Below are 13,648 nucleotides of genomic sequence, written 5' to 3'. Positions count from 1 at the left end.
GAATATGGAGAAGGACTACTACTGGTTTATATGTCTTGTGACCATTGATGTCTCTATAGGGAGCTATAAGGGTATATGTAGCTCCACCCAATGTTCTAGTAACATGTTCCTCAAAGTTCAGACTAGGGCCTCACCGTGAGTCCTGTAAATAAGTGTGTGTATAGAATAATGTATTCAGATGTGTCCTGTCACCGTTTGTTGTTTTCAGTTAAGGAACGTGCCCCTTTAAGTAACTGGAAGGACCCTAGAGCAATCCTGAACAGATAGGTATGGAAGAAGCATGCAGGACACAATAGCGGGTTCCTAAGTCAGCAATCGGAAGTGTATCCCAGAAAGGTCCATTAAACATGGCGCATCCCTAACTCTATGCAAGAGACGGCAAGTGAAACCCTTACCGGGGGTAACAAGCCAGGTACCTCCCCAGTGTGAGTGCTACAAAGGGGATGAAGTTCAGAGTAATGTTTTTCCACGAGTTACTGTCAAGTGAGATGTCTGACAAACCCTATGGAGCCTTATAGACGGATGTCCAATAGAGCACCTTTTGTTTTACAAAAGTTCCTGGTGCCCCTCCTTTTTCTATCTGCTTATTCACGCCCGGCCTGCACCTACCCAGCACCCTGGAAAAAGTAAGAGAGATTGAGCAATGCAATGTATATAATCAATCTGATGTCATCTCCTAAGGAGCCGGGTAAGGTGGGTCCCAGTTCTTATACAGCCAAGCAAGACATTGACCTTGAAGCTCAAGCCCAAATACAACCCGGTGACAGAATAACCATTAACATCATCACAGGTGTCCTTAAAGGACTCCGACACAGCAGGTGCTTTTATTTCCAGGCTGTTTGCCAATTTTTAAGCGACATGAATTAAAAAGTAAATTAGCCTTGTATTTTTTTTTATTATTGGTAACGTTACACGAGTCCGGAAGGCCCAGGGGACTTTTTCTTATAACATACGTAATGTGATCAATCGAGCCACACAGGTTCTGTAATGAATTTACTTTTCCTATGGACAGCGAGTGCATCTTAATAACAAATAAAAAGGAACGTGATCACGTCTGGTGACCTCTCCCCGACCGGAGAAACCGATAGATCTCCCCAGCGGTGCGGTCTTTGCAGAGACGGCAAGATGAAATACACCGGTCTTGAGTTAACCCTTGCAGACCCATTTGGCAGTGTAACGATCCAACAGTTAATGGTGCAGCTCTGCAGAGAAACAGCTGGCAGTGATATTTTTTGATAATTGATTTTTGGATGTCTGAAAATTTTACTCTGTTTCCACTTACAAAATGGACTTTCTGGATGGGGGATATTTGTCCATTTCTATTGCTCCATGCCAATGAGATTAGACTGTAAGCTCTTCGGGGCAGGAATTTCCATTCCTCGTCTGATTTTATGTTTGTTGCACTTGTATGATAAGTCCCTGTAACTGTCTCTTTTGTAAAGCTCTGCGTACATTGTTGACTCTATATAAATAAACATATATAATAACCCCATTTTCCTGCAGGTCACTTAAGGGCAAGAATGCCATAAAAATGGAGGTTATGGTTACAAACATTTCCCGTATAAAACTTCCCAGTAATATTTGAGATCTTTTCCTCGATTGAATGAGAATGTGTCCATCACTTTGGTCTTACATGGGACTGCACGTTGAAGCTACATTACCTGGTCTTACATCTAGCAGCAAAAAGGGACCACAGTACACTGCTCTTCCCACTGCCATAGGAACACGCAGCTGTTACCGTTACATAGGACCCTCCAAATACGGCAGGATTTTACAGTTCATGGCGTTTTTTCCCCACTATACGAACAACCCCAAAGAAAAGTCCCAGCACTCCAAATATACATTATATGTCACACTCCTAACGGTATAAAAGCCAGAGTTATTGCCGTGGGGCTATCTGGAATCATCCTAATGCATTAGAGCATTGTCTGACCTTACAAGAAAGGAAACACAGCGATTCCGTTCATGGAGCGCGTCAGGAAAGTATAAATCATTCTTCCTGGTAATGCACAGGTTATTAAGAATTTATATTAGTGTAGGGACCCTTGAGATGTGGTCTGCCGTGTAGTGGCTCAGGAGCTTACAACAATGTGGCAAAAAATGTTAAACTAAAAGACCATTTTATTTAATAGATATCTATACATATATATTTAGGCACTGTACCGTGTATAAGTCTCACTGGATGTGCACTGAACTCTGTCTGTGTTTTATGTTCTGTCTCTGGTTTTAAATATAAAATAGAACTTATTGTAAAAATAAAAGGCCTCTGACAGAAATTACTAAGGAAAAAAATCTAAACAAATCAAGATACATTTAGTACCAAATTAACTGGGGAGAAATGGTGTTGATATTGGACTGTTGAGAGCGTTATAATAAATATTTTTTCTCCCGTTATTTTGGTATCAAATTGATCTGAATTTTGTTTTGATTTTTGTGCTCAGTTACGTCTGTCAGAGGCTTTTTATTCCTCTTATTTATACTTTCCTGGAGAGCTCTGTTAATGGGATTGAGGTTTCCACTTTCTTAGAAGGGCACACAATGCTCCAAGGTGAGGAACCCCAAGGCACCCGCCAGGCCTTTTGTGGGTGCCCGCAACCACCTGTCCAACCAGTTGCAAATACGGAGTAGATCAGGGTCTCTCCAGCACGTCGATCTCGAGCGAATGGTAGCCTGTCGGAGACCACCGCAATGCCGCCGACAGCCGGTGTGTGCGTCTCTCGTGCCTGTCTGGACAGGAGGTCGGACCCAACTTCCACGAGCGGGAACTGGCACGTCTGTGTGTTAATTAGTTGGTGCCCACCTCCCTCTCCTGAACTCTTCATTGTGTCCTTTGGCACAAAAAGACTGGAGACCCCTGTGCCAAGGTTTCCCACTATAGTATAAGGGGCCGATTCTAGTAGCTCCGAAGAGGTCATTGCCAAACAGCGCGGTTTGGTATGTACAGGAGCGGAAGGAAATGCTCAGTTACATAAGCGCGTCTAAAAAAAAAAAAAATTCGCGGTTTAACAGCCAAGCCGCCCGGATTGTATGCGCTTTACAAACGGAATGACCTGAGGTGCTGCCAACTCCATCCCCCGTCTGACTTATATGGGATTGGCTGAGAGATCAAACCCCATTTCAGGCTCTGGATGTAACTCGCAATACTAATCTCACCGTACCTTTAGGCAGTGCTTAAAAAAAAAAAAAAAGCGAGATTTTAGAAACGGTTTGTATAACGGAGGTTCGAGAATAGCCGTTATGGGCAAAAAAAACGCACGTTTGGGGCTTTTTTGACAAACCGAGCGGATTCTCAGAACAGGAGTGAAACCGCTTCTAAAAAAAGCGGATTGGACATGCGAGAAGGGCTTACAGAATAGCACAGCATGCCAATTCGCTTCTGAAAGGCACTTTAGAAGATGTTTGTCCCACTTCGGAGCTATGAGAATAGGCTGCTTAATGCTGTGCTGTAACCCGCAAGGCTCCTCATTAAACAGCCCCTCTGAGTCTCATTGTTCAGCGTTAGATTTACAGCACAAAACATAAAAAAGCAGGTATTTCTGGAGTGCTACGTCATAAAAAGAAGAGTCACCGTACAAGAGCATAAAAAGGTTTATTGAAAGGATGACGTTGACAAACTGTACCTTTCCAAAAAAAATAAGTTCCACCTTTTTTAACGGATTGAACAACAAATATAGCAGACGAGCCATTAAATGGACAGTCAGGATGTCCAAACACAAGAGTACAATGCTCACACCTGCGGGTTGGCTTTTTTTTCTCTGCTCAGGGTGTCCCTTTACTGCAACGGATACGAACGCTCATCCCAATGCACAAATCCCCCCTGGATAAGTCGGGCTCTAATGTGGATACCACCATAAGTACAATAACTACCACACCGTACTACCTAAAAAGTAACCACTAGAGGGCACTGAAGATGTCAACATATAAAGAGAGGCTTTTTAAACCACAAATCTTAGGAAACTAGTCTCCATATTCTGTATATTAAAAAAACAAAAAAAAAAAAAACATATACATTTGTTAAAAGAAACAAAACTAAACATTTAAAAATTAAAAGTTTGTATCCACATCAGTTTTAGATGAGCCGGAAATGGATTGTATTGTAATCCCCAAGTGCATTAAGAAAACACAAAGCAGACAGGAGCCTTTAGATACTGCACACCAGGCAGGTCAGTCCACAACACCAGCATCACTTATTCCAAAGTATGTCTGTTCGTCAGAAATGAGTATACAGTGAAGTCACACGGTTATAACGCGTTCTCTGTGTACAGTGAAGTCACACCGTTATAACTCGTTCCCTGTGTACAGTGAAGTCACACCGTTATAACTCGTTCCCTGTGTACAGTGAAGTCACACCGTTATAACTCGTTCCCTGTGTACAGTGAAGTCACACGGTTATAACTCGTTCCCTGTGTACAGTGAAAGTCTTAATTAGCGGTATTAGGTTATGGAGAAAATGAAGGGACTCAAAAAGGTACAAGATAACATTTAAAAAGCTACACCACTATTATATATAATAATAAAAAATAAAATTAAAAAAAGGATCATCATGGTACAGCACACATGTTCACTTGGATTGTAAAATAAACTTTGTTTCTGTAGTTTCTTCTGCCTTGAATCGGATATAAATTCTTCATGAGCAAAGCAAGAGATTTTAAAATAACTAATAGGAGCGACTGGTTTCCTACCCAGACTCCTGTACCAACTACATTTACCAGGAATGTTCACGATGGGCCCAAGGAAAAAAAAGGTTTACCAGACTGCAACAGAAACTATTTCACTACGTGCTGAAACGCTGCACGTATTTCAGCATTTGTATATTCATAAACTGTAAATAAAAACCCTACCTTGTGAGCACATTTGCATGCCCCAGACAGGTCTGCAACCCTGCCATTCCCCATTATCTCTCAGCATACAGTGCGTCTACTGCAGCCAGGGATTCTGGGTAATGACATGCAAATGAGCCCACAGTGTAACCTTTTGCTTCCAATCCATTTTAGATTCCACATCCATAAAAGGATGCAACGGTTATTCCTAATTTTGCAGATCGATAGCCCCCCTGTCAGTGAGAGGGACTAGCTCAATGTCCGGCTCTTTCCCCCCCATAGCGTTAGCAGCACTTGGGTCATCCTTGGTTTCTTCGTGTTTCTCCTCTTTCCTCTCCCCCACAGGCCGCACTGGCTCCTCCTCTGCGACGCTCTTCACCACCTCCTGCAGGTTGTATTTTCGGAACAGGATGTAATCCTTCACGACGCTCAAGCAGCAGACATTTTTTATTATTTCCACTATGATGGTGTACTCCGGGTTAGTCAGATCCACCTTGTTTTCGGGGTTCTGGCTTCCAACGATCCCTGGAAAACAAAAAGTAAAACGTAATAAGCACGTTGAGAAGAAGTGAGAGAAAGAGCCATCGCAAGAGCCACATCTAGAACCCACATCTAGAACCCACGCAAACAGAGACTAAAGCATGTAGGTCCAGATCCACGAAAGGGTGCCACGCCTTCATTCCCATTCAAATGAATGGCACCCTTTTATGGATCTGGTTATAGTGGGTACAAATACCCTCTATTGCATAACCTAGTTAAAACAAAACCGGCACAGAATGGGTCGTCTTTGCAAAAACCTGCAAAACAGAAGAACTAAAAACAGGAGCTCCGACTAGTTTTATAAAAGGGGTCAGATTAAAAAAATATATATATTTTAAATTAGGAGTAGGAGGGTCACAAGAACATCAGTCATTTGGGCTACATTTAAACACTAGGGATGTGGCAAATTAGCCAAAAGTTGGGGCACAAATTGTTCGCTTTCATTTTGACCAAATTCGATTTGCCGACAAATATTTCAACGCGAAGACGTACAGAAATTTGAGCGAGAGGGCGAGCGAGACTTATTTCCCTAGAATCCCAGGTGCTAGATAGAGAGCTATATGTACCCTCACACAACATGTTCACAGAAAGGATCACCTCTGAGGTACCTGGGAAAGCTGCTGATAGCAGTCATTTGCATATCCTATTAACATATATCCCAGGTGTGCTGCTTTTTGTGCACAGGTGTCTAAACATGTTTAAAATGTGGGTTTGAAGGCATATATTTAGTACTGCAGACACACAGAATTGGACCTCCCACCCTCTCATGTGAGCGGCGTTTGGTATTGCTTCCATACGGAAGTAGGCGAATGTCAGCTTAAAAAACCAAGCCGCGAATATCCGCGCCTGTGAAGAACACCCCATTTGCGGCGCAGGCAAACAGCGGCAAATAATTCGCCCATCTCTGTTAAAGACTTACAGCAAGAAAAGATGGAGGTGCACAGATTTTGTTGCCAAAGAGGATGAAATTTTTCCTCCATACTTCAAGGAGAGAGAAAAATAAAATTTCAGGGATGCAGGCCCATCCTCAGATACTGCCACTCGGCTGCCTCCATCTTTTCTTATTATACATACACCGCTACTTGGAATATAGGGGGTTTGATGGGCCAATTTGCACCAGGATCAAACTGATGAAGACTCCGGTATTTTGGGTGCCTCTGTGTACCTCTATTAAAGACGTAAAAAGGAAGATAAAATCAAGCGTTTGCTAGCATTTATAAAACGCCTGTACCATATACAGTATATATTTATACTGCTTTTGCTTACAAGTGTGAAAAGTTACACTTAACTGTCTGAGCAACTACAATGAAATTAGCATAAGCAGAGAGTCCAACGACCATAGCAAGATCCTTCAGGTGGGATATTCTGCGATATTTTGCATTAGCAGCCGTTGCAATAACCTTTGCTAGATCTGTATAACCGTTTTGAAACATTAAATGTCTGGGAGGTTAAAATGCATCTCTCCCCAGAGCCCAGTGGACTCTAAAAAGGTCACCACAGTAACCTCAAATGCCACAGAAAGAGCAGGACATGCGTGAGTGGTGTGCAAGATACCAACATTATAGGCGTTAAACTCAAACAGACTTCTGGGTGATATTACGGCTTTAAATAAGGTTCACTGGAACATTTTTAAGTGCGGGTTTGTGCAGGTGACCTACATGCATTACACCAATTCTAATCTATGACGGTAATCCTAACACGTATGTATGTCATTATTTATATAGGGCCAGTTATGTACATGCAACTACAACACACATCACTGCGAAATGCTCAAAGAACTAGATTGGTCAACACTAGAGTCTAGGCGCAAAGTTCACCTTTCCTGTCTTGCCTTTAAATTCTTCATGGGCAAGCTACCCAGCTACCTGAACAAGCTCCTCACCCCTACCACTTGCAGCACTTATCACCTGAGATCAGACTCCAAAAGGCTGTTCATGGTCCCAAGGCTCAACAAAGTATCCGGACGTTCCTCCTCCTACCGTGCACCCCAAAACTGGAACAACCTACCAGAGACTCTCACATCCACCACCAGTTTAAGCTCTTTAAAATCTAAGGCTGTCTCACATTTTAACCTGGTCTGTAACTGTTTCATACGCTCATAATATATATTTTCTTTAACTGTGCACGCAATGTCCTGTATATAATGTATACCCTGTTCATTTATGTAACTGTATTTGTAACCATGTATTATTTGTTTTACTCTGTGCCCAGGACATACTTGAAAACGAGAGGTAACTCTCAATGCATTACTTCCTGGTAAAATATTTTATAAATAAATAAATAAAGTACATAACGCTTTACAGCAGTAATAGATGACAATCATATATACACATCATGGGAATAAGCCGCTTCAGACATAACAGTAACAATAGGAAGGGGGGGTCCCTGGCCCGAGGAGCTTATAATCTACATGGTAAATAGGGATAATTTGCAGACAGAGGAGGAGGGCGTTCTGGTAAGTGCGTCTGCGAGGGGCCAAGGTCAGTGCATTCCGAGATGTGTAGTATCAGCCAGCAGAGCTACCCATATGCTTCATTAAAGAGGTGAGTTTTAAGATGGGTCTTAAAAGTGGAGAGGGAGGGAGCCAGTCGGATATTGAGGGGAAGGGTATTCCGGGAGGTGTGGGGCAGTGAGTGAGAGAGAAAGGTTTTAGGCGGGAGGGGGCTTTAGGTACAAAAGACAGAAGACGCAAGAGACGGGATGGTGTAGATTACATCGGAAAACAATGTACTAGGCAATGATACGGTAAAGTAAAAGCAAAGCATTCTGGTTACCGACCTTACCCCGATTTATAATGCAGAATAAAATGCTCTGTACCTGCCAGGTCATTGATGACGTCCTCCCTGTTTATGCGACCGTTGTTCCGCGATTTGTAAAGGATCTGAAAGGTTCCCTTGTTAGGGGCTTTAAACCACGGCTCAAAGAAGGTCTCCGCGTACTTCTTCATATCCTCCGGGAAAGCCTTACAAGTGCCCGACACCGGCAGCATCCTCAGGATGACCCGAGCCTTCTTCTTCTTGGTCGTGTACAGGTCTTTTAAAATGTGATGCACCAACTTCTCAGGCTCTGGGAAACGGAGAGAAAAGCACATACAGCCCGTCACATGGACCACGAGGCTTTGTAACCCTGAAGCAATCTCTTTGCACCATCTACATTATAGTTCTTAAGCGTCTAAATCACCCCCACTGCAGTCCTGGATGAAGATGAAGGACATAATAAACACAGGAAGCTTTGAAGGCATTCCTATTCATGACGAGTGCCGGAAGGGACGGAAACGCGTTGGTTAGAACAATTTGCATCTTACGTCCGTCCCAACCACTCTCAAAAAACCCTGTTCCCAACATGATAAAAACTAAACACGTTTTTCCAAGGAGTGAATTTTAACGTTTACAAACACTGCCCCCCCCCCCCCCCCAATCCTCCACAGCTCCCTCCTGCAACTTCTGGCGACAACAGGAGGGAGAGAGACCCGCAGCACCAAACACTCAATAGACCAAACCGCCCCTGGTCCCACCTTCACGGCCTCAGCTTCGCACTGATAGAGAAACACTGGGTTACAGCAGGAGAGCTTAACTCCAGTCCTAAAGCCCCCTCTCCCCCCCAGTCAGGTTTTCAGGATATCCCTGCTTCAGCACAGGGGGCACAGAGGCTCAGTCTTTGACTGTGCCACCTGTGCTGAAGCTGGGCTGTCCTGAAAACCTGACCCTTTGGGGGGGGCTTGAGGACTGGAGTTGAACACCCCTGGGTTAGAGCATGCCACTGCACTCCATTATGGCGTTCAGTGGGTACGTTGCTGCCATTAATATACTGTACCAGTCGTAGTAAAAAAACAAAGTGTCGTTGCCTGAAGGCTGCAATGAACCTACAATTCTCCAACAGCCACTGGAACTCAATACCAGCGCCCAAGAAAACAAGCCACGTGGAGCACGTCCGATCACAATGACCTTACCTACGTTTAGCGTTCGCATAAACACAACGTTGTTGGCTCCACTCTCCACCGACCGGAACCGACGAAGGTTATTCGCTGTCGAAGTGCGAATCTGATCCACTTCTTTCTTCAGAGCCGCCTCCGCGTCGTCGTCGTCCTCGCTTTCCGACAGGCTGTCATCTTTATCCGCCAACTAAAAGGAAAGGTTCATGGTCAAGAGATTCTGCCCCGTATGCACCAAGCAGTCTTCTGCCGCGAGACACTTTCCGGCACTGCACAGCACATTGCAGCACACTGCTTAGTAAACATGGCCCTCTGACTTTTTGTTTCTTTAGTAAAGAAGAATAAATTATAATAATATTTGCATCTTGTATAATGGTGACAGTGTACGCAGAATCAGTCCCTTTCTGGAAGCGCTTAAAAAAAGGAGCAATTCATGCACACACACAAAAAAAAAAAAGTATAGTGGGTTTGAAGTAGGCTGGTCTCCAGAGCTGAACCCCCTTCATTTCAGCTCACAGGGAACCCTGCTTCCTGAGATACAGACCTCCGATGGGGTGCCGGTATCTCTGCAAAGTTTAAAGCCCCTGCTCACATGGGCCAATAAAAAGCTTAACTGGGTGATGTCAAGGCCTCCTATTGGATCGCGAGCTTTGAATATCGGCCATTACGTGATCCCTGCTAGCGAGGAAATGCGGCTCTCGGCGCCCCTTACAGAGGTATCTCCGGAAGCAGGATATAGATAGATATCTATATATATCTATATCTTGGATTGCCTCTTTAAAATTCATTTCGGTGCCTTGGAAATAAAACAATTTGTCCATGGTCACATGTAACACAGACATTGGGGTTCCATAACACGGACACTGGGGTACTATAAGGCTAAGATTATAGTACTTGCGCGCGACAGTCTGCATAGCTTAACGTACGCCTGTTGCCTGAACGATGTGTGAGCGGAGCTACAGGCGATGGGTAGGAGTGGCGGACGCGTCATGAAGCTGGTTCGTCCTCTTTGGCTAAACCGCTCATGGGACGCAGACATCACGCGGCTGCGCTGGAAGAGACAACATTTGTTGGTCTTTTCAAAATGCGGTGGCGCCATCGCGCGCACTAGGGGCGGCCCCATATGCATTACGCAATTTGTGCTCGTCGCAGACCATCGCACAGACTATAATGTTAGCCTTACACGGACACTGGTGTTCCAGAACACGGACTCTGGGGGTTCCAGAACACTTGGAAGGATAATCACCAGGTTGATGTATTGCCATTAAACTGTTACTTAGCCCGAAACAGTAACGTCCAACTCATCGACTTGCAGCAAATTGACATAAAATGTATGCGTACAAGTAATGCAGGGCAGGGCTTCACACAAATGGTTGAACGGAATAGGAAGGCAATTAACCCTTTTGCTGCCAGGGATGCCTTATTTTAAGCATAGAAAAGGAGAGGAAAAAAATAGATACTGTTTGTGAGTAAACAAAAATGATACAGGACACAAACAAAGGTCACTTGGGACTGGTCTCAAAAGGGTCTGGTCAAAAACATTGTAAAATAGCCACAAGGAGAGACAGCACTCAGACTCACTGTCTGCCCCTTACAAAGATCAACAAAACTTCAATTTGAATATAACATCTTCATTTATAAGAGCAGGAACAATGTTCTAGTCCAAGATGGCAAGTCTTGCTCAATGTTTTTTTCGTGATTTTAATTATCTTAATCTCTGACCTCTGGTAACCTTTGGGAAGAACTTAATTTTAACCTCCCAAACACCAATCAACCCAAGAGCATCAGATAAAAAATAATAATAATAAAATACAGCTTTGGAAATAGCAAGAAATCTCTTAAAAGTAAAAAAAAAAATGTAAATGCTAATTTTTTTAAATAATAAAATGCTGTAAAATTAACTTCCTAATATCTCCAGAGATCTACATTTACGGTTTGTTTTTCAACGATTTTAGGATATCTAAAACAAAAAGGGTTAACTCCTTGAAACCATTTGGAAGCTATTCCACTCCCTTGATGCCCATGTTGTCACCCCCTTTGCCCATGTTATCCCTGTGCTGGTCCCCCCTTGGCCCGTGTTATCTCTGTGCTGGTGCCCCCTTGGCCCGTGTTATTCCTGTGCTGGTCCCCCCTTGGCCCGTGTTATTCCTGTGCTGGTCCCCCCTTTGCCCGTGTTATCCCTGTGCTGGTCCCCTCTTGGCCCGCTGTACCTACCTTCTCTGCGCCATACAGTTGGTCCCCATACTCACTGAGCAGGCTATAGGCTTCCCTTACACACTTCCCCTCGTTCATGTTGCAGGTGATGAGGATCCCCTGCATCCCCACCTCCAGCTGCCTGCAGCCCTTCTGCCTCTTGGCATTGCCCACATACTGACACTTCGATCTCTTCTTCCCCGACTGCCCCTCCGAGCTCATGGTGTAGAATAGATCTCTCAAACACACTCAGTCCCCCCCACAGCCACCCACGTGTCGTAACAGCGGGCTCCTGCGTGTGACGTCACAAGCAAGCGACGTTCTGTTAAAAAAAAAAAAAAAAAAAGTGCAGCGGTGCACGTCACGTGGGTTTGAGTAGTCAGATCATGTGGTTGTAAATGAAAACACACACACACACACACACACACACACACACACACACACACACACACACACACACACACACACACACACACACACACACACACACACACACACACACACACACACACACACACACACACACACACACACACACACAATTTATATATAGATATACATATATTTATATACACACATACGGTGTGCTCATTTACATGTAATTTCCCAGAATCCCTTGTTGCAGTGGAAGCACTCTATGCTAGGTGATGATGAAAGGTGGGGTTGCAGACCTGTCTAAGACGTGAATGTGCTCACAAGTGATACAAGTGATCTTTTTATTTGCTATATGCAATACGGTGGAGGTTTCTTGTTGCCTTTTTTACCCACCATAACTTAAAACGTGATGGTAAATCCTACAGTCTTAAATTGCAAAGCCAGCAGGACAACTAACCCCACACTGAGGAGACCCATTAAGGTATTACCTCTCTGGACATGTATGTGTATAGTGGTATTACCTCTCTGGACATGTATGTGTATAGTGGTATTACCTCTCTGGACATGTATGTGTATAGTGGTATTACCTCTCTGGACATAGTGACCTGACCGCTTGGGACGCTGCAGGATTTCCTCGAGCAGTGCTGCTGCTATGGGGCTGGGCAGCTTCCTCTATCCTGATTCCCTGCTTCTGGGTAATGCAGCCAATCAGGAGGAGGTGTCAGGAGCCTGGGGGTGGGGCCAAGGAGAGGAGGAAACAGGGTGGAGTGGATAGATGTTTGTGTGTGTCTTGAGCGCGTTGCACCTTTCACCATTGTGCCCAGTATTTTTGGAGACGCCTCCTGGCAACCCTGGTTACACTGGACATGCACCTGTGCTGTGACCGATATTACCTGTCTGGACCGGCTTGGGGGGGCTGCGGGATTTCCCAGAGCAGGACTGTTGCTAGAGGGCTGGGCAGCTTTCTCCATCTTCATTGGCCACAAGCCTGGGGCCAAGGAGAGGAGGAAACAGCATCGAGGTGAGTGTATTTGTGTGTCCAGTATTTTTGGAGAAGCCACCTTGCCACCTTAGCAGTGGTGCGGGTCACCATCAGCCCGAATGAGAGGCCATTTGTCCCAGGAACACAATATCATATTCATCTGTGGTAAGAGGGAGAATAAAATAGGCATCTTTACAGTAACCAAACAAATCCCTTTGTCATTGTTTTCAAAATATATGCTTTTGCTTAATATAATCTCTCCATAAAAACCTTCTATTTCTCCATATAAATGCTCCCCATAACTCCTCCTTATTGCTCCATATAATCATTCCCTTTCACCCCATTCCTGCTCTATAGAAATGCTCCCTTTAACTCCTCCTACTGCTCATATAACCTGTCCATATAACTCCTATTGCCCCATATAACCACTCCACATAACGCTTCCTTATTGCTTCATATAAACTCTTCACATAACTCCTTCTATTGCCCCATATAACTACTCCCTAGAACTCCACCTATTTCTCCAAATAACGGCTATATGATTCCTATTAAAGAAATATTTTCAGAGTTTGCATACCATTTATATGTACCCTGCTGCCTATAAGTAACATTTGTACAGTAAGTATACTGTATGGGTGTGTATAATGTGTATTATATATATATATATATATATATATATATATATTATATATGTAAGGGAGTCACCCCCGGTTCCCCTGAACTTCCTTTGCCCCCTGCCTTACCCCTGTGGCAGTGAGGGAAGGGGACGGCGACTTCTCCCGGTTGGCGCCGCCATCTGGGCCGGCG

The 13,648-nt window shown here is 44.2% G+C and overlaps 2 protein-coding genes across 3 annotated transcripts in view; one reads left to right on the top strand and one right to left on the bottom strand.

Moving 5' to 3' along the window:
* Nucleotides 1-13,648, top strand: part of LOC142463362 (acyl-coenzyme A synthetase ACSM3, mitochondrial-like) — a 43,788-nt gene that overhangs the window by 2,563 nt on the left and 27,577 nt on the right. The window lies entirely within an intron of this gene.
* On the bottom strand, nt 3,571-11,786 carry THUMPD1 (THUMP domain 1 NAT10 acetyltransferase adaptor). Of its 2 annotated transcripts, none has more exons than XM_075565995.1 (4): nt 11,566-11,786; nt 9,310-9,481; nt 8,178-8,426; nt 3,571-5,345 (listed from the first exon to the last, which is right to left on the bottom strand). In XM_075565995.1, exons 1-4 carry the CDS (start codon nt 11,704-11,706, stop codon nt 5,029-5,031), a joined length of 879 nt encoding a protein of 292 aa, XP_075422110.1. In that variant the 5' UTR covers nt 11,707-11,786; the 3' UTR covers nt 3,571-5,028. The 2 variants fall into 2 exon arrangements, with proteins under 2 accessions (XP_075422110.1, XP_075422109.1); XM_075565994.1 differs by having other exon boundaries at nt 11,506-11,783.

The sequence above is a fragment of the Ascaphus truei genome, chromosome 11 (genome assembly GCF_040206685.1).
Source record: "Ascaphus truei isolate aAscTru1 chromosome 11, aAscTru1.hap1, whole genome shotgun sequence".
Lineage (NCBI taxonomy): Eukaryota > Metazoa > Chordata > Amphibia > Anura > Ascaphidae > Ascaphus > Ascaphus truei.
This window is presented reverse-complemented; position numbering and strand designations above follow the sequence as displayed.